Here is a 27,523-nt window from a genome sequence, read left to right as displayed (position 1 = left end):
CATTCATGATGGAAAAAAAAAAAGGGATTATAAAATTAAAAGTTAATGAAAAAGTGTTATTTTTTTGTTTATGTAAATTTTTATGAAGTCTTTGCACTACAGAAATTTATTTAGTGTTGTTTTTTATTTAACAGTCTGCTGTCCAGTTTTTCGCTGTCCATCATTTGGGAAGTATTAGATGACCAAGGTTTATGGCCTGAAGAACTGCTTCATCAAAATTCTACAGAAAGTGGTTTTAGTAGCACTATTCTTGCTATCAATGCTGATGTTCTAAAAGGCGGAAAAAATTACACATTTACTTTAAGTGTAGGCTATGCTAGTTCTTCAAGCAAGTCTTTTATTAAAATGCAAAAATCAACTTCTTCCTTTCCAGTACCTGGATATTGCTCAATAAGGTAGTTTTTTGTTAAATTTTTTATGACTTCTTTAGTTTATATAAACTTTGTATAGAAGTGCTGTTAATGAAATATAATGAATTTAAATGTTAATTTAGTTGCATAAGTAATAATTGCATTTTCTTGCAACATGGCATGAGATGCAGCATAAACGAAAAAGTTCATGAAATAGATGTTGTAATCTATTAATAGTTTTCTTATATGAAAGCAATCTACTCAACTAATCTTTTTTTAATCCATTTATCATTTTCTCATATGATAACAACCTAAGAAACTAATATTTTTCAAATCTTGTCTATTTTAGAACAAAAGTATATTTGTTGAATATTTTCTTTAACATTGTAATTTACTACACTAAAAAGTTACCTTGTTTAAAATTATTTCTAGGCTAGAAAGAAAAAGTCAGTTAAAGTTGGCATCAAGCTCATATTGAAATAAAAAAGCTTCATAATTTTTACATCAGGAAGATGACAATAGTTAAAATGATTTTACTGTCTGATTTTATATGATGGCTACTATTTCAGGATTTTGTGGTTTCTATGTGGCAACCATAAAAATCAGAGCCTTTCTTTTTTGCATAATGTCTTATCATTTTTAATTTGTTCCAAATATGTTTCGTGCATATCTGATTCTCAATAAAAGGCTGAGAAAAAATGATTCACAAAGTACAAGTATTGCCCAGGAATCCCTTAGTTTTAAAAGCATTCATTATTAAAATAACGCTCTAAAAAAGTGACCTGCTAATCAATTAACGATAATAATAAAGAGTTTAAATAAAAAATATTTATACATAAACTTCTAAGATTAATATGTTTAAGCATAGAATAATGGTTGAAGTTGATATGTAAGCTGTGCTTATATATTCACTGAAAGTCCCTTTAAGGCTTTATAATCTTGGTTATTCACTTGAATTGTTAAAATTATCATCAATAATCAACTATATTTATCTTAAACTGGATTAACTGGAAAATATGCTTTTATGTTCAAACATTTCTATTCATTGAAAATGCAAGAATTTTTAAAATTTTTTATCAAAAGAATCTCTATCTATCTAAATATATATATATATATATGTGTATATATATATATATATACACACATACACATACATAGACACAAACACATACATAGATACATACTTACATGCATGCTTTTAAATCCACTTTAGTCCTCAAGTTGGATATGCTTTTACAACCAAGTTCAGCATAGTTTGCCAGAATTGGACAGATAGAGAAACCAACACATTTAACTATCAAATTTATTATGACAGTGGCCAATCACAAGTTGCAAAATTTGGCTCTAACAAGTTAAGTTGCTACTTAATGTTGAATGCTAAAACAACCAATCAGTCAAGTCTGATTGATTTTCCACTAGGAGCAGGAATGATATCTAATAACTATACTGTCACAATTCGTGTTCGAGTCTCTGGAATGTACAAAACATTCACAGATTACAATATTTTTGTTCAGGTAAGTGTAAATAAAGTTTTTTTTGTTCTAATATGGATCTGTTAATTGTAAACAAACTTTAGGAACATGGAAAAAAACATATAAATGAAACAGCATTTATTCTAAGAGGCTATTTCCAAAACAAGCAATTGCAACAATTAGCCATGTAATAACTTAGAATGTCATAACTATTATTTATATTTACAGTGATCTAACATATATATATATATATATATATATATATATATATATATATATATATATATATATATATATATATATATATATATATATATATATATATATGTATATATATATATATTTATATATATATATATATATATATTATAACATATATAGGCTATTTTTTTACTAATAATAATACTAATTACTATAATAATAGTTATTTTTGCAAAATAAAGTATGGATCTAATAATAATAGACTTCTAAATTTCATATCTTTACACTGAATGCATATTTTTTTATATAAATATTTGTAATATGTTATTAACATTTATTCAAACTTCAAATTTTCATTTTTCAGTGCATATTTTTTTATATAAATGTTATGTATTCATACTGAATTTTTATAATATTTTATTAACATTTATTTAAACTTTGATCTTCAGGTGCTGCCAAATGAACCATTTGCTGATTTTTCTATGTTGGCTATATCTAACTTAGATTTCAAAGATAGTTTTGGTTTTTCAAACTCTTTGCAAGCAATTACCAATGTTGCAAATGATGAGTCACAGATTTTGGATCAATTAGTTGTCCAAAGTGTTAATAATCTGACTGGGCTTTATACTATTGATGAAGAACTTAATCTTCAGAAGCAAACTAAATTGACAAACCTTCAAAAGGTAAGTATTTATGTTTAACAAGTTTATTTGCTATATCATTTTGAAATTAGCAGTCCAATGATTGAGTTGTCTGTCTAAAATATAAGGTTCGAACAAAAGCAATTGATTTGCTATCAATGGCACCTCTAAATGATTTAAATGATTTTAAGTCTGCAGCTGATGCTTTGTCTTTGTTGTTGATTACACCTGCTGAGATAGTTCCACAAGCTCAGGTGCTTATGATTTTTAATTATAATTAGCATTCTAGAATGCAGTTAAAATCAATTTTAAAATAATTGTATTAAATGCTTAAAATCAATTTTAAAATAATTGTATTAAATCATAATTATGTTCGTTGTAAAAAATTCTTTCTAATGCAATACTTTAAAAAAATTTTCTTTATGCTGCATTCTGAGAAAATACTTTTGTAAATTTACTTTTTGGTTTTTTAATCACTCTAGAGTAATGCAGTTGATATAATAACTAAAATGTCTGGTTTGCTGTCCAAGGATAATCTAAAAAGTGTTGGATTTGAGGAATTTAAAATAGTTTCTCAGCCTTTTCTTCTGTCAATATCAAGTTTATTCCTTACTCAGTTGAGCTCTTCCGGGTTCCCAGAGTCAAATAGTAAGTTAATGTTTCTTTATAAAATTTACTTAATACATTTTATAATGCTTTAAAGGAAAACTCATGAAAAAATCTGCAATATGTTAATGCAAAGGAATGGTATTTCATTTTTCCCCTTTTCTTGATTGAATTGTGACCCTATGTGTGAAATATCACGAAGATGTATCTATATACATTCTATATATATTTATATACATTCACAGATAATCTTCAATAAAACTGTGAGATATCAATAAGATGTATCTATATACATGTAAAAATGGTGTAACTAAAATATATTATTGTAAAAAAGTTATATTTAACTTTTTTCCGCTTTTGTTAATATGATTGATGTTGTGAACCTATCTGTGAGATATCATTAAGATGCTTATACTGTTTTACAGCAAATCTTCAGAAAAGTTTTTACCTAAGAAATCAATACACAAATTATGCAAAATAACATATTTTTAAGTAGTTTTTCTCATGAAAACCAGCAATCTCTCAATTCGATAGGGCACTGCAGCTCTGTTTAATAGTAAATCTTCAGTATATTTACTATTATAGTACTTATACTGCTTCATAGTAAATTTTTATTAAATTTTTTACTCATGAAATGATTTACAACATTTTAAAGTTTACACAAATTGTTTAAAATAAATCATTTTTATGCAGTTTTTCTCAAATTTACTTAACATAATTGATCTTTTTAGGTGTTAGCTAATCACACCTTTTAAAAATGACAATTAATACCAACTTCATGTCCCCTGGGAACCCCTTTAGAGATAAATAGTAAATGGATACAAGGTTCACCACAAAAAATTTCAAAATCAAAAATGGCCGTCCAAGCAAGATATTCACATTCAAAGATTTAGGTTCATAATTCTCATTTTCGCCATATAGATATTGTCAAAACTTAACATATTTTTTTGTTTTTTTTTTCTATATTGAGAAGCTATTTATTGCTACTAATAGAAACAGCAACTGTTTCACATTGTATCCTGTCAATTCAAAAGCTTTGAAGTACACCTTTATGGAGCCAATACTTCGGAGAGCCCAAAGGTTGGCAAGATCTGTTGATGCAATTGACACCAGCAGCAAGGGTGACTACTAGATTTTGCTTGGATTCTAAAAATAATGTTGGCAATCTTCAGGTCACAAGAAACAACAAAAGGTAAATTGTCAACATTAAGAAGGCCCAAGATTTTTTTGATATTTTTATAAGTTTCTGGAATGTGAAGCCTCTATAAAAACCCAAAAGAAATTCACTGGAAGAAAAAATAATGGCAACAGCAGTGATAAATATTCAGAACCGCTTCTTGAACATTGTAAAGTCTGAGTTTCAGCGCCACGATGATCTCAAGGCAGCATAGAACCATTCCCATGTGCAACGGCAGTCAGCCGTAACCATGCGCCTAGGGCAGATAACACAGCCCTGGTATCAGTAGGACAGTCTGGAAATCTTGTGGACCTAGCTTTGGCGATCCAGGCCTACCGAAACGGTCTGGGTGCCAGTGTTGATGCAAAACTAACTCATTTCTAGAAATAATTGTTTTTTGGAACTCTTTAGTGAACAAAAAACCAAGGCAATGCATTCCAGCTTTGTTAATCATCGACAGCAGTTCAGCAATCCAAACATCATCCTGATTACAATCTTCAGCTTTTGCAATGTATTGTGAAGTCAAACAGTAAACATGTGAATTTATGTGGAATGACAGATATTGTAGCATCAGAATTCGTTCTTTATACATACTGAAATGACCAGAATAAAATTCCCTTTTTTACCTTTATTTGTCTGTTTTATGTTTTGGCTTAAAATTTATATGGTTAAAACATACACCCTAGTATATCCACTCTGCCAAGTACATGATTGTGGTGCCAATGTTGCAAACAGTTGCTGTTTCTATTAGTAGCAATAAATAACTTCAATATAGAAAAAAAAAAAAAAAAAAGTCAAGTTTTGACAATATCTATATGGCAAAAATGAGAATTATGAACCAAAATCTTTGAATGTGAATATCTTGCTCGGACGGAATTTTGAAGTTTGTACCCATTTAATATTTACCACTAAAGGGGTTCCTAGGGGACATGATGTTGATATTAATTGTCATTTTTACAGGGTGTGTAATGCACATTTAATGCTTGTTAACAAATATATGCGATAAACATATTTTGTTATTATGTATGAATTAAGACCTGTTCTGCTTTTTTCTTTAAAAAAAGGTACAGAGAATTTGATCAGTTTAAACAATTTTACATCACATTCATCAGTAGTAAGTTTTAAAAGTCAAATAACTTTTCTTTGTTATGCTGTTAGCTTTGGATGAGCAAATATTTATTTAGACATCAAAAAATAATAACCTTTTCATATATATAAAAAAAAAAAAAATTGATTTAGAACGGTGATTCTAAACTCGTGAGAAAACTTTTCAAATCTTTGGATGCTTACTTTTGCGCAGTACAAGATTACAAACTTCCTGGTGAAATGGCTACAATTGGTGACACCCCTGCTTTTAGCTTTTTTCTTATGAAAAATTTTGGCAGTAATTTAAGCAACACTGTTATTAAGTCTACAGAAAATGATGCAGAGGAAGGTTTCACTCTTCCAGAATCAGCTAATATTTTCAATAAATCAATACAGGACTCAGTGATATCAGTAAATGTATGTTTGGATATACTTTATTACGTTTGATGTGTTTTATAATTTTAGAATTGTTAAATTATATTTTACAATTTGTCATTGTCATTATAGATATTTTAGAAACAGTTATTTTTAAACAATTTTTTAGAGTGTTAGAATGAAAAAGCAACCATTTACATGGGATTTTGAGAGATCTAGCAACATCGTGTCTGAAGTGCAAATTCTTTATTTTACATCATTAGATTGGCAAACTATTGAAGTAAAGAATTCTTCACAACCAATTAAAGTTGCCATTAGAAATATACCAGAGAAGGTTTTAGGTCAAAACATATCATTATCATTGCCAAACGAAGTACAAATAAAATCACTGAAACTACCATCAACTCACTGCAACATGCTGTTAAAGTTCACACCGTTAAATGATCCAAGCAATCTGACAACGCTTGTTGTTTACATTCAGTATGGAAAAATCCCAACTCAAAATGACTATGATTTAAAAATCAATTTGTCAAGTAAGGGTGGAACTACACTTACCAAGAATTTGAAACTTCTTTTGTTACCAAATAATCAAAGTCGAAATCAGAATGCACAGCTGTTGAAAGACGGATCACTGTTTTTATGGGATTTCCAAAACTCAACATATACCAATGTTAACAAAACAATTCTTTATCTCTCTTTTTGCTACACTGGTCCAATGCCTAAAGCAAAAGTTGAGTCCAATCCTTATACCTTTAGTAAGTTAGAACTCAGTGGATCATTTGATTATGAGATGAAATCATTTTACATAGAGTGTAATTATTGGAGTGAATTTAAAAACAAATGGATGTCAGATGGATGCGAGGTATAATAATCTATTCTTTTAAAAAATATATAACCTGCTTTAATTGTGAAAAATTCAAACTGTTTGTTGTATAATATTTGTATTGATTACTAACCAAGGCTTTAAGCAGTTCAAAGTTGTAGGCTCATTCTTTATCAGACATTTAAAAACTAGGTGCATGTTCTTTGTATGCCTATCAGTGGTTGATCGTACACTTTTCTTATATCTTGCAAATGTTTGTTAAATTTTAAATGTCAGCAAAATCAGTTCTTTATTTAAAATATTTTATAGTTATTTCATGTGAAAGTTTTAATCAAGTTAAGTTGCTTTACCTTTTTTTAATCAGTTTAGTTGCATGATGTCTAGATATTTTCTTCAACCTTTTTTTTTGTGTAGCTTGAACATGATTCATCTTTCACTAAGACAAGATGCATGTGCAATCATTTGACTGCATTTGGTGGTTTTTATGTGGCACCAAACGTACTTTCTACACCTTCATTGGCATTGTTGAAAGAAGGCTATTTACTTCTTGCTGTCGAAAGCTTTTTCATTTTGTTATGGATTCTTGGGTTAGTAATTGCTCAAAGGATGGATAAAAGAGATGAGGCAAAAGTTAGTAATAAATATTTAATTTATATTTGTATTTATATTGTATTTATATTGTCAAAAAACTAAAATATTGATTTATATATTCAAAACTACAGCATTTAGTTTGAAGTAGCAGTTTCTTGCATATAAAAAGAAGTTAGGATTTTTTGAAAAACAGTAAATTGATTTGCTTTATTTCCTGTCTTATTTAATTTCATAATAATATTTTCACATATCAACAATTAAAATAAGGTTTAAAAAAAATTATCGTGCTTCATGAAGAAGGTTATTCTCAACAACAAATTGTCCAAAAAACAAAATATTCAAGGACAGCCATTAGAGAAGTTATAAAAAAATTTAAAAACACAGAATCTCTTGAGGATAAAATTCAAAAGTGGAAAACCTCCAAAGCTTACAAAACATGACATAAAGTATTTTAAAAATGTGTCTCAGTGAAATCGGAAAAAAGCCTCCAGTGAACTAGCCCAAGAAATTCAGGCTGCGACTGGGACAAATGTTTCCTCATCTTGCATTCAACGATATTTGCTAAAAGCTGGGTTAAGAGGGTATGTTGCAGTTCGAAAGCCTTTACTACGTCATGGCAATAAAGAAAAAAAGACTAAAATATGCAAAACAGCATAATAATTGGACTCAAAGAATGTTAAACCGTGTACTATACACAGATGAATCAAAATTTGAATTGTTTGGTAGCAGAAGATGACAGTATGTAAGAAGAAGGGTAGGAGAGACTTATTACCCTGATTGTCTACATCCAACAATCAAGTTTTGTTTGGGGTTGTATTTCATCATCTGAGGTGATTTAAACCGAATTGATGGCAAACTGATAGGAGAACAGTATAAAGAAATTTTAAGACATCATGCAATACCATTTGGAATGAGACTAATTGGTAATAATTTCATTCTACAGCAAGACAATGATCCCAAACATTGTTCCTGAGTGGCCAAAAAATATTTACAATACATTTGTGAAGAGGGAGTTCTCGAAGTAATGAACTGGCCTCCTCAAAGTGCAGATTTGAACATTATTGAACATGTTTGGGATTATTTGGATAAAAAAAAGGCAGAATATACCCCCAAAACTGTCAAAGAATGTTTTCGAATATTAAAAAGAGTGTGGGACAATATTCCACAAAATTTCATTACAAATTTATGAATCAATTCCCAGGAGATTTGCTTCTGTGATCAACGCAAAAGGCAGACATACGAAGTATAACCATTAATACTTTTTTTTTCTATCATATTTTATCAAATTATTTCTAGATATTTTTGTTTATAATATGTGTCTATGAACATGATTTTTTTTACTTCATAAGTCCTTCATATTTTTACAATAAAATTAAAAATAATTGTAAACTTATGGTTAGCTAAAACTTATTCACAGTACAGTATATCTTTAGTTTTACTAAAACTCACAAAAACTCAAATCTCTCTTAGTTAGTGATGAAATTATTATCTAAAACACTCACTGAAAACCATTTTTCAGCCATCTGTTCGGCCGTTAGTTGATAACAAGCATGAAGATTGTTATTTGTATGAAATTACTGTTATAACTGGCAATCGCAGACATGCTGGCACCAACTCAAATGTTTTTATCACATTATATGGTAAAAACTCTTTCTCCTTTTTTATTTCATGTTTTATATTAGAAAACATACTTTTAAATATGCAGAAAAGAATTCAGTTGTAAAAATCTTAAGGGTTTCTTATTGCTGATAGTTAGAGTTTCTATTAAAAAAATGTTTTTTTTTATTGGTACTCAATATATTCAGGAGATTTGAACGATTCAGGAGTTCGTCAGTTAAGTGATGAGAAAAGGGTATGTTTCCTAAGATCCAGTGTGGATGTTTTTATTATGACAACATCGGGCTGCTTAGGAGATTTGAGTTATATTCGACTATGGCATGATAATACTGGAGGTGGATGGTATTTAAGGTATTTTTTAAATAAATGCTTTTTCTTTTTAAAAACATTTTGAATTTTAGTGAAGATTATTTTAGTACCCCTTTTTTTAAAAAAAAAACAACAAGGAAACTAAGAAGTTATATATATATGTGTGTGTGTGTGTGTGTATGTGTGTGTGTAGTATAAAACCCCGGTTCCTGGCCAAAAAGTTTTTAACCATGAGCAAACCATGTATACACTGCTTCAATTTAGAGGTTTTAGGTTGACCTAAATGGTACTCAAGATGTTTCAAAAGATATCAATACTTTGGGTGGGCATGAGATATATTCCATTGAAAACAAAATAAAAAGCGTTCCTTTTTTGGATTTATACACTTTTTTAAATAATCGCTTTGCAAAAGAAATTTTAACTCAGTAGCGGATCATGCGTTTTTTGGTGTTTTAGATACCAAATTATAAACATAGAGTAAACTCCAAACATTTATATGTTTATACTAGTGTCAAAACAAGGAAGTTTTGTCAAAATATCAAAATATTTGGAGCCTGGGAACTAAAAAGCCCTTTAAATCTTGCCCCCTGCCCTAAAGTGGAGAGCAACAAGTTCATAATTTTTGTTATAAACTATTCTTAACTAAATTCATATTAATTTAAAAATTTCAAATTTTATGAAAAAATCTTTTATAGTTCAAGAATTATGTCAATCTTAAAATTGTAACCTCCTCAAATTGAGGGGGGTTAAAACTTTAAATGGCCATCATTTTTGAACGCTATAAAATTATTGCACAAAATTTAAAATTTTTTATAAATAATGACCTTAGTTAAGAATAGTAAAAATTTTTTTTTTCTTACTCGTTGCTCCTACGTTTGGGGTAAGGGGGGCCAAAAATTAGGGTTGTTACTGTTCCCAGGCTCCAATTAACCCAATAATATGCAAAACATCCTTATTTGACATAAACATAAACATATAAATGTTTGGATTTTATCTTATGTTTGGAAGTTAGCTTTCTCAGACAAAACAAAAACACAGAATCCACCCTCTGTCTCAACTATCTATAAACTAAGAATATCACTAGAATGAAACAACACTGAGACAAATACAAAGTATTAATTCTTTCAAACATTTTTTATTCATGATTACTTCTTTATTTTACAATAATCCAATATTTAGTACTGTATATAAAATTATTCACATTCTCATACTAGAGTAGGTTACGGCCATTTTACGAAGCTTTTCTCCATGGCATTTGCTCAGCTCCGAAGCTGCAAATCTTTTCATTGTCTTGTTAATGTTTTTGTGCACAGCTTCACAGCTTTGCTCACTGAAAATACCCAAGGGTTTGTTTTTTCTTTCAAGAAACATGACGAGGTGTGACTGTATGATGTGAAATTTCCAACCTAGACAGATCTTGTGTGTCGTGTATTCTATCAGATACTTATGCAAGTTGCACATTTCAGAGACAAATTCCTGAATATCTCTGCTGAACTCAAGAGATAGCTTCATTCCAAAACATCCTTCTGTCACTAAAATGAACAAATTCTAAGGAATTATGTTTATAATTACTTATAAACTATAAGTGAAAAAGTAATTAACTGATTGCATACCGATTTTGAATTTCCTTAAAGTCTCAATACAAGGTATCATCAGAAGTGGAGCTATAGTTATGAGTTCATCCAAGCAAGAAAGTACTTTTTGACAGTTAGGTCCATCAAATCCTCCTCCATTGTAACCGTGCCTAGTTACATTTTTACCAATTAGGAATTTTTTAATTGACTCCTCAGCCATCAAAACATCTGTTATTTGTGTAACAATACGTTCAAACAAATGTAATTCAGGAGGAGGAACTATATCAATAACAAGAGTTTCTCCAGATTCTTCAATTAGGCATGGTCGAACAACATTTTTATAGCTTTTCATATCCTTATTAAGTTCCCCATCCTCAATAAATTTCTGATACCAACTAGTCAAACTTTGAAAAGTCCTCAACTTTCCATTTTTGTCATTTTTTTCACCTTCACAGTAACAGCAAGCATACTTTCCCCCATGTGCCTTTAAGTATTAGTATTAAAAAAGACTTTAAATAATAAGTTAAATGTTGATAAAGTAATAAAAAGCAATAACTTTTTATAAATTATTATGCAATTACACAAAATAATTAATGTTTAACTTACAGAAATGCCCAGTAAGCAATTAATAAGCTTTAAGTCAGCTGCTACTGTGTATTTTAGCTCATTTAGCTTAAGTAACTTAATAAGCCTCTCCAAATTATAGTTACTTTCTTGTACTCCACGTACAAGACCCAAAATAAGAAATGTATTGACCCCTGTATTTTTCATGTTTCTTTTCTCTGATTGTAGCTCTTCTGGGTTGAAGATGTTCATTATGACTTTCAGTGAGCTTTGACCTCCATCAATACCAACTCTTATTAAGCAATTGTAGGGGTTAAGTTTTCTGTGTTCACAAATCTTTTTTTATTAGTTCCAACGGTTCAGGAACAAATACAACATCTTTTTGAATTTTATCAACAACCTTGTATTTTCCTTTGTTGTGTGTTTGTTGAAAGCTGCATAAAACGTTTTTATAAAATTCATTTAACTGGAAAGATTTGTCCTTAATAATTTTTGAGGCATTAGGTTCAATACCTAGCAAAAAATACAAGAATAATTTATAAATATATAAGTAATATGAATATATGCAAAACAAAGTTCATGTGCATTACTGTTACCTCCGCGACCCAAATCTTTACGTATCTCAGTCATTATACAATCCATTGCTGACATGGGAAGATCCATTTTCTTTTTTATACTAAATAATGTATCTGAAGATATTTCTAAAATAGGTTTATGCACATCTCCAGAGTAGAGAGCAACATGAAGGGCTTTACTACCTACAAAAAATATATGAAAAACGTTCTATTCACTAATGTTTAACTTTAATATAAATGTATTTTATAAAATTATTAATAAATATAGATAGGTAAAGAAATATAAATACACATTTACCTGTTGCTATAGTTAATTCGTTATTTTCAGATGTTTTATGCATATCTTTTAGTACAGAGGAAATAACTTGTTGGGAGGTTTTTGAGTCTTGAGAAAGAATGAGCTTATGTAGATTTTGCACTATTTCAGATTTTGTGCAAGGGTGTCTGATACCTTTACCTACCTTTTGGCAGCAATCTGTGCAAAAAGATGTGTTATTTACATCTGAGGACTTATGCTTAAAACCAAAATCTTCAATAAATTCAGAAAGATTGATTTTTCTATGACTCCTTTTCTCTTTTGCAATACAGCAAATTGGGCATGTGCATAAACTAGTATCCTGTAACCTACCTAGTTTTCGTAATAATACTCTTCCAATCTTCCACATATCTTCTATGTTTTGAGAGACATACCCTTCATTCTAAAATTTTTTAATATAGTATTTCATATACGTTTATATATATATTTACATTTTCATATATCGTCAATACATTAGCATTAATGACAAACTTTTATTTAACCTTTTTTAAATGAAGACATTTTTTACAAGTTGAACAAACTCCAGATGGTAGAGAATTGATTTCCAAACAAAAGCCTGGATCCACATATAGAATAATGAGTTCTTGTAGAGCTGGGTTATTTTCTAATTTATGACATTTTACGTCTTTATTTAGACAGCAGAAACAAACTATATTCCTGTTTTCTTTATGAAACCTTTGTCTTGTTAAGCTCATTTCGACACAATAATGGGAGTTTTTTTAATGAATCTTTAGTATAATTTTTATATTAATATCTAAATGCAAAGTAAATTTTCAAACAGTTCTAATGCAGAGACCTTTTCAGGTGTAAAATAAAAATAAAAATAACAACAAAGGCATTTTTATATAGTTGAGACTAGGGATTGCAATCCCGGAGGTTTTTTTCAATCCCGGGATTTCGGGATTGAAAAACATCAATCCCGGGATCCCGGGATTAATCCCGGGATTGAAAAGCAGATACAACTTCTATATAGTATTAATTAGAATAAAAACATTACATTTAATTAAAAATACATTTATTAAATGACTTTAATTTAACATGTTAATTAAATTTTACATGTTAATTAATGTTAAACAATTATGTTAGAAATAAGGAGATATGTTGTGTTTTGTGTGCTTCGAAATGCGACTTCAGGAAGCATAACGCGTCCAAAGTTTTATCGCCTAAACGGTTAAGAATTTTTGTATTGAACAGTCCAGCGGAAGAAAATGCCCGCTCAGCCTCGACACTTGTCGATTTCACGGTCGTTAGAAAAGAATAAACTCTTTCTAACTAATCGCCACGTGTATCCACATTTTCAAATAGTGTCATTTCTTTTTGAAATTTTGATGACAAAATTTTATGTCTAATTGGTTGTATTGGTGATTGTCCTTCTTTAATAACATCAAGTTCCTCTTCAATACTTAAAGTATTACTTTCAAACTCAGGAGCCATTTTAGGTTCCTCAATCAAATCCAGCATGTCAGACTCAACTGATGCTCTTACTAGAGCAGGATTGGAAGCATTTAATCTTTCCAACAATTCTACCAAAAGTTTTCGACATTTAAATGAAGAAGGCACTGTAATTATTTCTTCATCGACTTCAACGGGGCTTCGACCGTTATGCAGGTATTGCAGAAGTCCACTCATATCGGTTCGGCGTTCATGCATGCGAGTCATTAAAGCTCTATGCATTTCTTTGCTTGTATTATAGTCAGCATCTTTTAATTTTGTAAGCATGAAATTAAGAGCAATGTCGGCTGTAAATAGGTTAGAATCTCGATGACATATTGCTTCAACCGTTAGGGTTGGCTTGCGCTGGGTATACCCAGTGCAAGATAATTCTATAGCTCTGTCAGATGATGAAGTGGCAATATTATCAGAGATTATTACAACTTTAGTTCCCATTAAAGTAACGGTTGAAGCAATATGTCGTCGAGATTCTAACCTATTTACAGCCGACATTGCTATTAATTTCATGCTTACAAAATTAAAAGATGCTGACAATAATACAAGCAAAGAACGTTAACGTTAAATATCAATTCATGTTTTTTGTATACAGTTTTTTACTTTGTAAAATTGTTTAAGCATTAACAGAAGACTGCTCCACCGTGTCTTGCAGTCCATTATTAAAGACAGTTGTTTTCCAAATTCAGCCTTAATATATTTTTGTAAGATGTCGTTCTTGGTAGGTGATTGTTTAAGTTTTAGTATTAGTTTGCGTACTTTTTTAATGACTGACCCATAATGAACTTCATTTAGTTCAATTTTAGGTCTTAACTTTTAATGATTGTAGTCCAACAAATCTTCCTCAGTGTCCTCATTCTCGGATGAATCACTGTCAGAAAACTCATTGTTAAAATCTGGCTGATTTGCATTGAATTCATGCAGGTCTATATGTATGAAGTCCTTTTGTTGAGCCACCACCAATTTTTAAAATTTTCTTGCAGTTTGGTAATTTACACATCGTTGTTTGGCCTTTTCCATCCCGTAGAAAATATTTCCTAACAGCTGAGTTACTTTTAATTGTAAAACCCACATACGACATGCTGATTTATTTTTTAATTATAAGATTCTCCCTTATAAGAAACGCGCTTTTCTTCAGTTTGAAAAAACTTACAATAGTAAAGAACCTACAAAAAATTATTAACAATAGTAACTCAGGTATTAAAAAAAATCTAACTAATTTATCGCGAATATTTTTAAAGTGTTTACGTAAGTAACTTTTTAGAAACAACGTAAATTTGTATTATATAACAAATTATTATAAAATAAATATAAACCGTATGTAATGATAAAAAGTGTGGGTATCGTAAGCAAGCATACTATAATAATTTTTTTCTTTGCTTACAAATCTATTATTTAAATCAGATCGTATTCAATTTTTAAATAGTGTATATGTTAACCAACATGACATAGTGCAAAGATTTTCACTTTTGTTTTTCTCTAAATCAATCCTTTCCGATATCGTATTTTATTGTACAACCGAAAATACAATGCTTTTTACAATTTTATGTTAAATAAAAATTATTTTATTGATACGCAAAATTGTTGGTATTTTACTATATTTTTTCATTACGCTTTGTTTTGTTCGATCTAAAAGGGAATCCCGGGATTGATGTTAGACAATCCCGGGATTTCGGGATCATAAAAAAAGTCGGGATCCCGGGATTGCAATCGCTAGTTGAGACAGAGGTTGGATTCTGTGTTTTTGTTTTGTCTGAGAAAGCTAACTTCCAAACATAAGATAAAATCCAAACATTTATATGTTTATGTTTATGTCAAATAAGGATGTTTTGCATATTATTGGGTTAATTGGAGCCTGGGAACAGTAACAACCCTAATTTTTGGCCCCCCTTACCCCAAACGTAGGAGCAACGAGTAAGAAAAAAAAAATTTTTACTATTCTTAACTAAGGTCATTATTTATAAAAAATTTTAAATTTTGTGCAATAATTTTATAGCGTTCAAAAATGATGGCCATTTAAAGTTTTAACCCCCCTCAATTTGAGGAGGTTACAATTTTAAGATTGACATAATTCTTGAACTATAAAAGATTTTTTCATAAAATTTGAAATTTTTAAATTAATATGAATTTAGTTAAGAATAGTTTATAACAAAAATTATGAACTTGTTGCTCTCCACTTTAGGGCAGGGGGCAAGATTTAAAGGGCTTTTTAGTTCCCAGGCTCCAAATATTTTGATATTTTGACAAAACTTCCTTGTTTTGACACTAGTATAAACATATAAATGTTTGGAGTTTACTCTATGTTTATAATTTGGTATCTAAAACACCAAAAAACGCATGATCCGCTACTGAGTTAAAATTTCTTTTGCAAAGCGATTATTTAAAAAAGTGTATAAATCCAAAAAAGGAACGCTTTTTATTTTGTTTTCAATGGAATATATCTCATGCCCACCCAAAGTATTGATATCTTTTGAAACATCTTGAGTACCATTTAGGTCAACCTAAAACCTCTAAATTGAAGCAGTGTATAGTTATAAAAATGTGAGAAAAAATATTGTTTTTTCCCAAAAATGAGGAAATTTTTTAACAATCAATTTTTAGTGAATGTATCAATGCATTATTTGAGATTGTGTAAAACCTCAAAATTTTTTATAATTATACATTGTTTGCTCATGGTTAAAAAAAATATGGATTTTGTTCCATATTTTTTTTAACCATGTTTTTTTTATAATTATAAAAAATTTTCAACCTACACTGCAGGCCAAAAGTTTCCGGACACTTAATATTTTTTAAATAAAAAGCTAAAATCTATCCTGTATCATTAAATTAATCAATAATGTTAATTTATAATACTTAAACTTACTAATTTTAAGTGTTTATGTAAGTTTGAGGTCAGTAATTGGGTTTATGACCTCAAACTTATATAAGTTTGTTTGTTTTATTTTAACTTGGTATATAGCATTGCATTACTCTTAAGAGTTTGGTCTTGTTAAAGTTATTTATTTGTTGAAACATGAAGGAAATATTTATAATATAATGATAGCCGACTAAAATGATTAAGAATATTTAGTTTTGTTTAGTTTTCTTTTGGTATTAATGACGGTTTCATTAAAAATTCTTTTAAAAAATTTTAAAATTTTATAATTCAACTATTCAATTAAAAATATGGGTAAAAGACCTTCTTTAACAGTTGCAAAACATTCTGAAATAATTATATTACATAAAGAAAGTTATTCAGTTTGTAAAATTTGCAAAAAATTGCAAGTTGCCAGAAGAACTGTACAAGATACCATCAAACAATGGAAAGAAACAGGCATTTTTGAAGACAAAAAAAGGTCCTCTTGCTCTCTTATTAACACCAACTTTAAAACCTATTTTAATTTCTGGGTGATTTTGATCAAATTCACTTGTATCAAATTTGCTTTCAACATCAGTAGAAATGTTTTTCCCTCATCAATTTTTTGCAGAATGAAACGACAATTTGTGCACATTTCGTTTGGAAGATGATCATCGTTAAAGTCTAATGGTTTTTGGAGAGTGTTTTGCAAATTTGCTTATCAAGAAAGGAGTTATACTTTGATCACATTTTGAAATGCAGAGAATCCAAACTGTTTTTTAACACTCAGCATGAGTTTTAGCAGAATTGGGCATTTTGAATGTATTTTTTTAGTTCTTCTAACAAAATTTTATTAATTTTAGTTTGATTACTAAAACAAAATAGACGAACTTAAAAAAATGTTGTGGATTAACAAGAAATCAAAACAAAACTGATGTTCAACATTAGAGGTGTGGTGGGTTCTAGTTTTGTAAAAGAAAAAGCAATTTTTTTGTTAGAGTTGGAATTTTTAAGAATGTTTATTATTCTATATTTACAATAAAATATCAATATAAGCTTATAAAAATGTTTTTACTTCATAAAGCCCTTTGAAAAAAATTTGTTACATGAACATTTTTAAAAAAATTAAAATTGAAATTTCTTTCTCAGACGGTATTGGTTGATTTTAAAACCACATGCAATAGTATCCCAAGGGTCCATATTATCACCACTCAAAAGGACTTTTTTTGGTGTTTTTGTTGATGACTCACCCCAAAATTTTCAAACCGTGGTTGTAAACCTTTATCCATCAATTCCACTTAAAGAAGTTACTTTGATTCTTTTAGATCAATTAAATAAAGATGATTCCTACAATATTCTACCAAGCTAACTATATTAGAAATGAGAAAGCTGATAAAGCTTTGTTTACATCCATGTTGATTCTTATGGAACAAAGATACTTATGAATTGAAGAATTTCAGTCCTATAGATCTTTCCGTCATTGTCAAAATGGCAGATTCTTTTCTACAATACCATGAACAAAATGCCTTTAAAATTGCAGCAACCTTAAATCCTCCTCTCAACTTAAAATCCTATCTAAGATATGTTGATGATATTCAAGCCAGTTTTTATAATATATTATGGAGATAAAGGCAGATTTTGCACAATAAGGTTACATAAGAAATATTTATTTAAAAGGCCAATTTTAGTTTAAAATCTTTTTTTTGAATCATGCTTTTCATTTTCTCTGTATAATCTTATTATCTCATTTAATATCTGTTGCACATATTTTTAACCAATTAAGATTATTGTAGAATCAGATTTAGCTCTTAAGTAAATCTTTAAAATAATTTTTATTAATCTGCTATCTGGTTTGTTACATTTTTTAATTTGAATTCATTACTTTCATAAAAATTCATTTAGGAACGTAGTGATTGCTGATATGCAATCAAAAAAACAATTTCAATTTATTGCCAATCGTTGGGTAGCTGTTGACAAGGATGATTTTTCATTAGATTTGGCAATACCTGTATCAGGATCTGATGATTTGTCAAACTTTAATTATCTTTTTACCACAAAAGTACGCCATGGACTTACTGAAGATCACATATGGTTTTCAATATTCACTCGCTCTCATTTAAGTAGCTTTACCAGATGTCAGCGGTTTTCTGTTGCTATTTGTCTTGCAATGACTTCAATGACAGCAAGTGCAATGTTTTTTGGAAAAGTTCCTCCAGGGAATCCAACAACAGAAAACAAAATTGCGATGTTTTCTTTTACTTGGATGCAGGTGAGAAATGTTTTCAGTAATGGAAGTCCATATCATCTTTGTTTTATTGTATCACACTAACTTCACATATTAAAACCTTTTAGTAACTGATTTATTGTTGTGTATTTGAATAAATTTCATTTATTTCATGCAGTCTATAATTTCAGACTGAAGCCTAACACTTTGTTAGTTAATCAGGTCTTGTTTTCATTTTTGTGTGAAGTAATTGATTTAAAATTTATTTATGTTTTTAAGATCTATGTTGGAGTTGTTTGTGCGTTGATTACCTTTCCAGTTAATCTACTGCTTATTCAGCTCTTTCGTTTGGTTGCTGATATTAGGAATAAGGAAGAAAAAAAGCGTATTAGATTATTTATTCCTAATGCAGGTAACAGCTAGATTCTACATTTAGGTTTTAGTTGTCAATTAGTTTTTTATGATTGCTAAATGCTTGCTTTAGGTAAAGTTAATATTATTAATCAGAATCAAGTATTTACTTGTTTTTAGAGCATTTTTTAAGCCATTTATTTTGACTTTCTCAGCATATTTCTTTTATACAGCCATAGTATATAATCTCTATCATATCAAGTTAAACTTTGATATAATGTTGTTTTCTGTTGTTTTATTTTAATCAAGTTTATAGCCTTGTTTTTTACCACACTAAATATCTTCTTGTGCCACTGTATTAAGAATGGTGAGAGAATAGATGTTGATGTTTAATTTGCAAATATTTTAATGAAGTCTATAAATAGTTTGCTTCACTTAAATCCAGTTTGTAAAAGCTATCATTTTATCTACTTGTTTGTAAATAAAATTTTTTTGATTCATTCTAAAGATAGCACACAACAACAAAATTTCACAGACATTAAAGAAGAAGCTAATACAATCTTCACTATAAAAGAAAACCCTAGATGTTTGAATATTTCTCGTTTGCTTTTGTCTATTGTTTGGTTCATTTGTGTTGCAACAATCATTTGTTGCAGTTTTGTGATTTCTTTGTATGGAATTTCTTTCGGAAACAAAAAGTCTTTAGATTGGTTAGCAAGCATAACTATCTCTATGGTGAGGTTTTTTTTTGTTTAATGAAAGCTTTTATTATCTGTATTAATTTCGGAATGTTAAACTTTGTTAGTTTTTAATTTCATTTAGGTACAAGATGTTTTTCTACATCAACCGATCAAAATCTTCTTCATGGCTTTTTGTAGTGCTTTTGCCATTAAAAAAATTGGTAAAAAAGATAATCAAACTAAACTAGGTGAGTCATTAATCAAAAGGTAGAGTAAAATAGGGTCAAATGAAATAGTTAAGAATTTTAGTTAATTTTTTTTCAGGAAGGTTTTTATTTTATTTTTTTTAAATTTGTAGAGAACTTTGAGCTGTATTTAAATATATACAAATCAAATTAAAAAATGTTTTTAGTTTTTAAAGAAACTTTATTTAATTGAAAAATATAGTTATTTAATTCGACCCTCACATTCAGGGAGAATAAAATACGCAAATCTACGGGTAATTAAAACAAAACTTAACTCAAAAAAAAAACAAAAAGCAACCAATTATAATCATTTAAAAAAAAAACCATGATAACAATTAAAAAAACATCTAAGTAAAACTTTTTTATTCTTGTGATGATGTTGAGTTGTTGAGAGGTACTAGAGATTGAGTTGAGTTGCCACTTGTGCAGCACTTTTTGGTGCAATAAAACTCAGCAGCTTTTACATATTGCTTTGGTATGCATGTTTGACAAAGCAAAACCTTACATTTTGAATTTTCACACTGATACCATTCCATATATTGACTTGTTGAAGCTTTGCCTAAAACTTTACGGCACTTTTTACACTTGACTTGGTTTGCAGCTGTTATTGTTCTTGAAGTTGCTGTTGTTGCTTGGTTTATTTGCTGTTTTTCATTACAGCATGAATGCCTATAATTGGATAACTATAATTAGATTTATTTGATTAAGTAATTAATTGATTAAAGTAAAGATTAAACAGATACCAGGAATTTTTTTAATGGCAGAAACATACACGCCAGTGAGCCGATTCACAAATTGCTTATCTTCCATCCATCCGGATGGAAGATAAGCAATTTGTGAATCGGCTCACTGGCATATATGGCATTGGCATTGTTCGGACCACTTAAGCACCAATCTCTGTACAGGCGTTTTTTTTATTTAAAAATAATATATGGAGCAAGATGATTACCAGCAGCATTTATGCAATTTCCCACTGTATAATGGATTTTTTCATTGTTGCCAACCAATTTCAATGGTCATTTTGCACCACGCCAGCAAACTATGTGTAAAGAACACGCCAGAAAAGCCAATTTCATCAAAGTTCCACAAATGACATGAAGTATTTTTGTTAATATCTGCTTCATTGATTTCTATTTGCAGTGTGTTGAAATACTTTGCTACTATTTCTTGCATGCAAGAAGCTGCTCTGAGTGATGAAATAATGCTTGTGGCCCTGATGCTTAACTTATGACTCCACCGGTTTATGAAAAGCTTATACCAATCTCTCCCTGGTGTACCATTAGGAAACAAATGAGATTGACCTTGGTGTTGCAAGTAGTTGGTAACTAATGTGATGATGTCATTGTAAGTTCTACCAAAGCCCGAATTGGATAATTTGATATATCTACCAGAATTGATTCAAGTTGTTGCGACAATCTTGTGTTTGAACCACTCCCGATTGTTTCATCTATGTCGTGGACACGCCTGTGAAGAGTTTCTACTGGTATGTTGAATGATTGAGCAGTTTTGTTAAGTGAAAATTTTCTGCTTAGTATTTTGGCCACTGCAAGCGCAACTTGCTCTTCGGTGTATGGTTTTTCTTTTTTCTTTGAGACCAAGTTATTTTGAGGCATATTTTATATAAGAACAGATTTAATAAGAATTGATTTAAAATTTATACAAAAAATTTATTAAGATTTATTGGTCAATTTATTAAGTTTTATTTATATTTAATTAATAAAAGCTACATTTAACAAGTGAGCAATTAGCGTATTTCATTCAACCCCTATTGTCTCCGTTTTCGTATTTAACCCATAACTTTTTTCTCTGAATAGTAAATTTAATTTTTAAAAAAAATTCAGAAAAAAATTCTCTGCAACATGATCAAAACATATTTGCAAAAAGTTTATTTAATAATTAATAAAGCACAAAAGAATTAAGATTGTCGTAACTATTCCATTCTACCCACTATTTCATTCTACCCTGTTTTGCTATATAGATTTAGTTCTTAATCATTAAAACTCTGAGGAATTATAGACTAATACTATTTATCTACTTTTGCGACAAAACAATAGTTGACGATGAAAGGATTATGATATCCAGTGTATATGCAAAGCTATCAAGTAAGTTGCTTATTTGTGCTTAGTCAATTTCGATGCTTTGAATTCCATGTAAAATAGAATGAACAAGTTTGTTTTACAACAGGTAAAGTTCTAACACCTGATGACAAATTATTTTGTAACACTAATGAACCAGTTGCCTCTGACAAAACAGTTTCTGTTTTAAAACCACCTGATGCAACTCTATTAAAGAAGATGAGAGATACTAAATTAGAAGAATTAAGGATCCAGGCAACTATTCGTGATTTTTTTTTCTACTGTTGCTTTACTCTAATGGTGTTTTGTCTTGCTTTCTTGTCACAAGACAATTCAAAATACTTTCAAACACTTGATATTGAAGGACTTTTTAACCCACGATTTAGATCAGATGGTGGGAGCAATATCCAGGTATTTAAGTTTGTTAATCATTAATAAAACGCAAATATCAACATTATACAAGTTTAATTTCACACAACCTAAAATGCATAGGTGGTTCTTTTGAAATACAGCATGTAGATGACTAATAATATGTCACTTTTTCTCACACTTTACCTCCTAATAAGGCACTTTGCACTTTTTTCAATGTCTAAATTTGTTACTCAGTTTCTCTTGGTGCAACTAACTTTGAATGTCTACTTTAGCTTTTATCACAAAAAGACTTTTGGCTTTGGTTTGATGATAAGTTTCTTCCTCAAGTGTATCCGAATCTGTGGTTTAAAAATGAAAATAGAGCTTTTGAAAAGGATTTTCCTGGTCAGCTTTTCTTAAACGACTTTAACTCAATGATTGTTACTGGGATAAGAATAAGACAAGTTCGTGTGAAAACATGTGAGTGGGATTGAATATGAAATAAAAATTATCTTTGTGAATTTAAAATTTTTTTGACTATTTGTTTTTATTTATTTACTTTTTTTGATGCCAGAAAATTTATTGTCTGAATAGTTTTTTCTTATTGTATATCTCATGAGAAGAGAGCATAAATCTTCCATTTGTAGCCAATCTTAGTTAAGTGTTTTATTGACTTATAGGTCTTAATATAAAATCACAGCTTATTCAACAACATCAAATGCTCATTTGATAAGTTACTGCATAACATTTTTTCTCAATTTTTTTTTGTAGATTCCTGTTCAAAAGCTGCTTCAGTAGCAAAGTTATCAGTTCTTGATTGTATTTCTGCTTACAAACCATCTGTGGAAGAAACAAGAGATTTTGCCCTAAATTGGACTATACCTAAAACATTTAATTCAGAGATTAATTTTTTCTCAAAGCCTTGGAGGTACCAATCATCTAAGGAGCTTGATGGGTACCCTTTTAGTGCAAAGTTAGAAACATATTTAGGCGGAGGATATGTTGTTGAAATTTTTCCAAAGTTTAAAAACCAGAAAGTTATTGACCAGTTAAAACATCAAAAATGGATTGATCGTCAAACACGAGCTGTGATCATTGAGTTTGCTTTATTTAATGGTGCTACAAATTATTTTAACATGGTAACAATTGTGTTTGAGTTCCCACCTTCTGGTGGAATGATACCTTATTTTGATGTAGCCACTTTTGATTTATACACTTCAACTTCAAATAACAAGATTGCTAATATTGTATTGCAGATATTATTTATTTTAATGATGTTTCTTTTCACTGTTCGTGAATGCAGAGTATTATATAAGAGAGGGTGCAACTACTTCAGAGAATTTTGGAATCTTGTGGAATGTGCATTGATTTTATTTTCTTTGCTGGAAGTGGCTTTCTACTTTTACAAAGGTTTTTGTTGTTTTGAGACCTTTTTCTCGTAAAAAAATTTTGTTATTCCTATAGTTTTTTTAAAACAGGATGTAATTTCATTGAAAATAAAGTTCTTGTAAGACTTAGCATACTTTTTTCATGGCAGTGCTTTTTATTATGATGTATTGCTGTTGAAGCTTTTCTGTTTTTTTTTTTCATTTAAAAGCCAAGCTTGTTGATGATCTTTTGAGACGTGTTCCTGATAAAGAACCTCAAAAGTTTATCAATTTTCAATTTGCAGCTTATTGGAGCTTGATCTACACCCATATTATTGCATTAGTTACTTTTTTTGTCACTGTAAAATTCATTAAGCTTCTGCGATTTAACAGCCATATTTCAATGCTATCAATTGCTTTGAAAATTTCGTGGCACCCTTTATGCATGTTAGGGATAATATTTATTCTCATTATGCTTCCAATCGTTATATGTTCAAATATGATATTTGGTGAGTGCTTTGTTTCTGCTTTCATCGTCACTGTACGTATGTTTTTGAAAAGAAATGTTTTAGTATTTTGCTATAAATACATACATACATACATACATACATACATACATACATACATACATACATACATACATACATACATACATACATACATACATACATACATACATACATACATACATACATACATACATACATACATACATACATACATATATACATACATACATAAACATGCATGCATGTATTTATGTATGTATGCATCAATCCTTCCATCTATCCATCTATCCATACATCCATCTATCCATACATCCATCTATCCATCCATACATCCATAAATCCATCCATACATCCATCCATGCAAGTATGTATATCTGTATTTGAGTTGAATAAATTCTTTTATTTTTTACATATCCGGTGTAATTGAGGCTTAACTTAATAATGTTTTTATAAGAACTACAATTCATTTTAGGTGAATTACTCGATGGCTATCAAAGTCTCTTTAAGTCAGCTGCATCGGCTATTAGTTTGTTGTTAGGAAAATTTAGTTTTTATCAGTTTGAAAATGCCAACGGTGTGCTGGGTCCCATTTTTTTCTTTGGATTCACCATTTTCATGAATTGGATAATTATGAATATGTTTATATCTATCCTAAATGATGCATTTAAAGTGGTTCGTTTAAATAACGCGCTACAGGAAGATCAATTGAAAATCTTTGATTCCTTTGCAAATTTTTTAAAGGGTATTTATTTTATTCCTCGTGTTTTTTTGTTTTTTTTTTAATTTGTCTGTTTTAGTTTAGATTAAATATTTAACCAAACAAACCTTTTCAAAAATTTAGAAAATACTCCAGTAATATCTTCTTAAGATGTAATCAAAATATACTCACACATACTCAATATATGTGCATAAATTATCTTTAAATGAAAGTGCTCATATTTTATTACATTATTATGAATATTAGTTATATCAATAATTAAGTTTTTTTATTTAAATGTGATTTCTGTGATGTCGATGAAGTCATGTGGATGAATTACACGAGTTTCGCTATATATATATATATATATATATATATACATATATATATATATATATATATATATATATATATATATATATATATATATATATATATATATATATATATATATATATATATATATATATATATATATATATATATATATATTATTTAGTTAACGTATATTTTGTATTAGATTGGTTTAAATGTGAGTGCAAAAAAGAAGTAGCAAGGAAGTTAACCAGTCCAATCTTAACATTGAATGCAGCGAGCTCTTCATTCTCTTATGTTAATGCTCCTTTCATCGCATCTCCATTGAATAAAACTTTAAAAGGCGAGTTTTATCTTAAGTAACCTCACTGTTTTAACAATTGATCAATAAATTATTACATGGCTTCTTGCTTCTAAAAATGAACTTAAAATGTAAAATACTTTTATATTTTTATTCTTTTACATTCTTTTATATACTTTTAGAACCTTTAAATAAAGAAATCGCTGAGCGATTTTCTAAAAATGAGAGCTTGTTAGAAGAAGTTGATGAAAGCACTTTAAACGAAGCGCTTTTTAAATTTTTCTGTTGCATTGATGTTCTACACTCTCATGATTCAAATATTTCTAAAGATGTGGACGAATATCAAGTTGAAAAATTACTTAATGGCTGTTTATAAAATGACTATGTGTTTTGCAATATCAGATAGGAGTCGATTTTCAAAGAGTTTGATTAATATTTCTGCATCTTAATTAGATGCCGTACTGTCTTTGATTTTAAAATAAACTTTCACGATTTTATCAATTATTATTTTCAAAAGTGTTTTTACGCTTACGTTGGGTTGTTACGCTTACAGATGTTGTTTTGTGTTATCGTATTATTCCTAAATTTTGAGTTTTAAAAAATAAAAATCTGTTTAATACTATAATACATGTAATTAGCTATAAAAATGTTTAGTTTTAATGAATATGATTCTTTATATGCAAGATAATAATATTGCTGAATTAACCGGTTTTAATTTGGAAACAAAAATTTGATGTATATCAAGAAATGACTTATTGAAAAACTTTCTAAAAGAAAGTTATTTAATGAAATGTTAAATCGGAATGCTATGTAATGAAATGAAATTAATTGTTAGACACTCGTTCTGTCCCAAAATACGGTTCCGATTTTCTAGTTCTTGTGAAACCTGAGCAGTATCTTGAGAAAGAGAGAGTAATAAAAATATATCGTTGCATATATTTGTGCATGTATGTGTGAGTGTGTTTGTATGTGTTATTTCTATATGTTTTTTATGTATGTGAACGCATGTTAAAAGCACTATTACTTTTTTAAATTGTAAATACAACTTACCATGTACAAATTTATTTATTATATTTATTGTACATTAAATTTATATAAGTTCAATTATCGTTATATTTCAAAATCAGTTTAAAATCAATCTATAAATATTACAATTTGAAAAACTTTGAGCTGAAAAAGTTGAAAAAATGTTTTTGAATCTTTTGCATATGGAGTTTATAGACTATAGCAATCACTTTTGGTAAAAGCAGCTATGACTTCATGTTACATAGTTCATGATGAGCTTGAAAACTTCAGTTTTAATACAGTACAATCTCTCTAATTCGATTCTCCTTAGTTCGAAAACCTCCGTAATTCGACTAAATGTAAAGTCACCGTGACATGCGCTTAAGAAACTCTTTTGTTTAACTTTCTATAATTCGAATCTCTTTAATTCGAAAACCTCCGTAACTCAATTGGATTTTTCAAACCCTTTAGTGAGAATCTCTCTTTAAATTGATTTTTTTATTTTCTGACGTGTAAAAAGCTCGTTAACCGTTGAGTTTTTTTTTCAAATTTCGAATGTTTTGAGTTTTTGAAAAACGATTAACGTGAATTATTATCTTTTGTTTAAAAAACGTCATGGCATCAAAGAGACCGCATGAAAAAACCAATTTAAAGCGGAAACACGATGTTCTAATGGAATTGGAGAAAGGAAAAACAAATAGAGGTTTCGAAAATCTTTGATATTCCACCAAACATTCTTTTAACCTGAAAAAAGAATAAAGATAAAATCTTTGACGCTTTTCGTCAAAGAAATTTGGCTAAACGGGTGAAGGTTGATACGTATTATCATGTCAACAAAGCTTTA

The 27,523-nt window shown here is 29.1% G+C and overlaps 3 protein-coding genes across 18 annotated transcripts in view; 1 reads left to right on the top strand and 2 right to left on the bottom strand.

The window, feature by feature from the left end:
- LOC145201954 (polycystin-1-like protein 2) overlaps positions 1–26,778 on the top strand; it is a 56,774-nt gene extending 29,996 nt beyond the window's left edge. For 6 of the 14 annotated variants that reach the window (XM_090082664.1, XM_090082671.1, XM_090082668.1 and 3 more), the window contains 23 exons: positions 135–395; positions 1,564–1,864; positions 2,473–2,706; positions 2,793–2,918; positions 3,147–3,312; positions 5,512–5,561; positions 5,687–5,950; positions 6,078–6,770; positions 7,146–7,361; positions 8,842–8,962; positions 9,128–9,290; positions 18,462–18,828; positions 19,063–19,195; positions 19,643–19,869; positions 19,957–20,062; positions 22,114–22,161; positions 22,244–22,545; positions 22,779–22,965; positions 23,257–23,895; positions 24,083–24,361; positions 24,834–25,103; positions 25,579–25,716; positions 25,857–26,778. In XM_090082664.1, coding sequence (XP_089938790.1) covers positions 135–395; positions 1,564–1,864; positions 2,473–2,706; positions 2,793–2,918; positions 3,147–3,312; positions 5,512–5,561; positions 5,687–5,950; positions 6,078–6,770; positions 7,146–7,361; positions 8,842–8,962; positions 9,128–9,290; positions 18,462–18,828; positions 19,063–19,195; positions 19,643–19,869; positions 19,957–20,062; positions 22,114–22,161; positions 22,244–22,545; positions 22,779–22,965; positions 23,257–23,895; positions 24,083–24,361; positions 24,834–25,103; positions 25,579–25,716; positions 25,857–26,050 — 5,485 coding nt within the window. In that variant the 3' untranslated portion in view covers positions 26,051–26,778. Of the gene's footprint in view, positions 1–134; positions 396–1,563; positions 1,865–2,472; positions 2,707–2,792; positions 2,919–3,146; positions 3,313–5,511; positions 5,562–5,686; positions 5,951–6,077; positions 6,771–7,145; positions 7,362–7,589; positions 7,955–8,841; positions 8,963–9,127; positions 9,291–18,461; positions 18,829–19,062; positions 19,196–19,642; positions 19,870–19,956; positions 20,063–22,113; positions 22,162–22,243; positions 22,546–22,778; positions 22,966–23,256; positions 23,896–24,082; positions 24,362–24,833; positions 25,104–25,578; positions 25,717–25,856 lie in introns of those variants that run through there. The other 8 variants (XM_090082665.1, XM_090082673.1, XM_090082666.1 and 5 more) reach the window with 6 other exon arrangements.
- Positions 10,364–11,638, bottom strand: LOC145181419 (uncharacterized). The gene is made up of 3 exons (XM_090082737.1): positions 11,429–11,638; positions 10,862–11,306; positions 10,364–10,780 (listed from the first exon to the last, which is right to left on the bottom strand). The coding sequence occupies exons 1-3, from the start codon at positions 11,636–11,638 to the stop codon at positions 10,446–10,448; spliced, it is 990 nt and encodes a 329-aa protein (XP_089938863.1). The 3' UTR covers positions 10,364–10,445.
- Positions 11,690–13,074, bottom strand: LOC149890554 (uncharacterized). Of its 3 annotated transcripts, XM_090082741.1 has the most exons (5): positions 12,760–13,074; positions 12,590–12,659; positions 12,260–12,436; positions 11,983–12,144; positions 11,715–11,899 (listed from the first exon to the last, which is right to left on the bottom strand). In XM_090082741.1, exons 1-5 carry the CDS (start codon positions 12,970–12,972, stop codon positions 11,715–11,717), a joined length of 807 nt encoding a protein of 268 aa, XP_089938867.1. In that variant the 5' UTR covers positions 12,973–13,074. The 3 variants fall into 3 exon arrangements, with proteins under 3 accessions (XP_089938866.1, XP_089938867.1, XP_089938865.1); XM_090082740.1 differs by having other exon boundaries at positions 11,690–11,820; positions 12,260–12,659; positions 12,760–13,072; XM_090082739.1 differs by having other exon boundaries at positions 12,260–12,659; positions 12,760–13,072.
- Positions 26,779–27,523: the final 745 nt, after the last annotated feature.

The sequence above is a fragment of the Hydra viridissima genome, unplaced genomic scaffold (assembly GCF_058129835.1).
Source record: "Hydra viridissima isolate aposymbiotic clone 2 unplaced genomic scaffold, HvirCarnegie_v1 scaffold_3, whole genome shotgun sequence".
NCBI lineage: Eukaryota > Metazoa > Cnidaria > Hydrozoa > Anthoathecata > Hydridae > Hydra > Hydra viridissima.
This window is presented reverse-complemented; position numbering and strand designations above follow the sequence as displayed.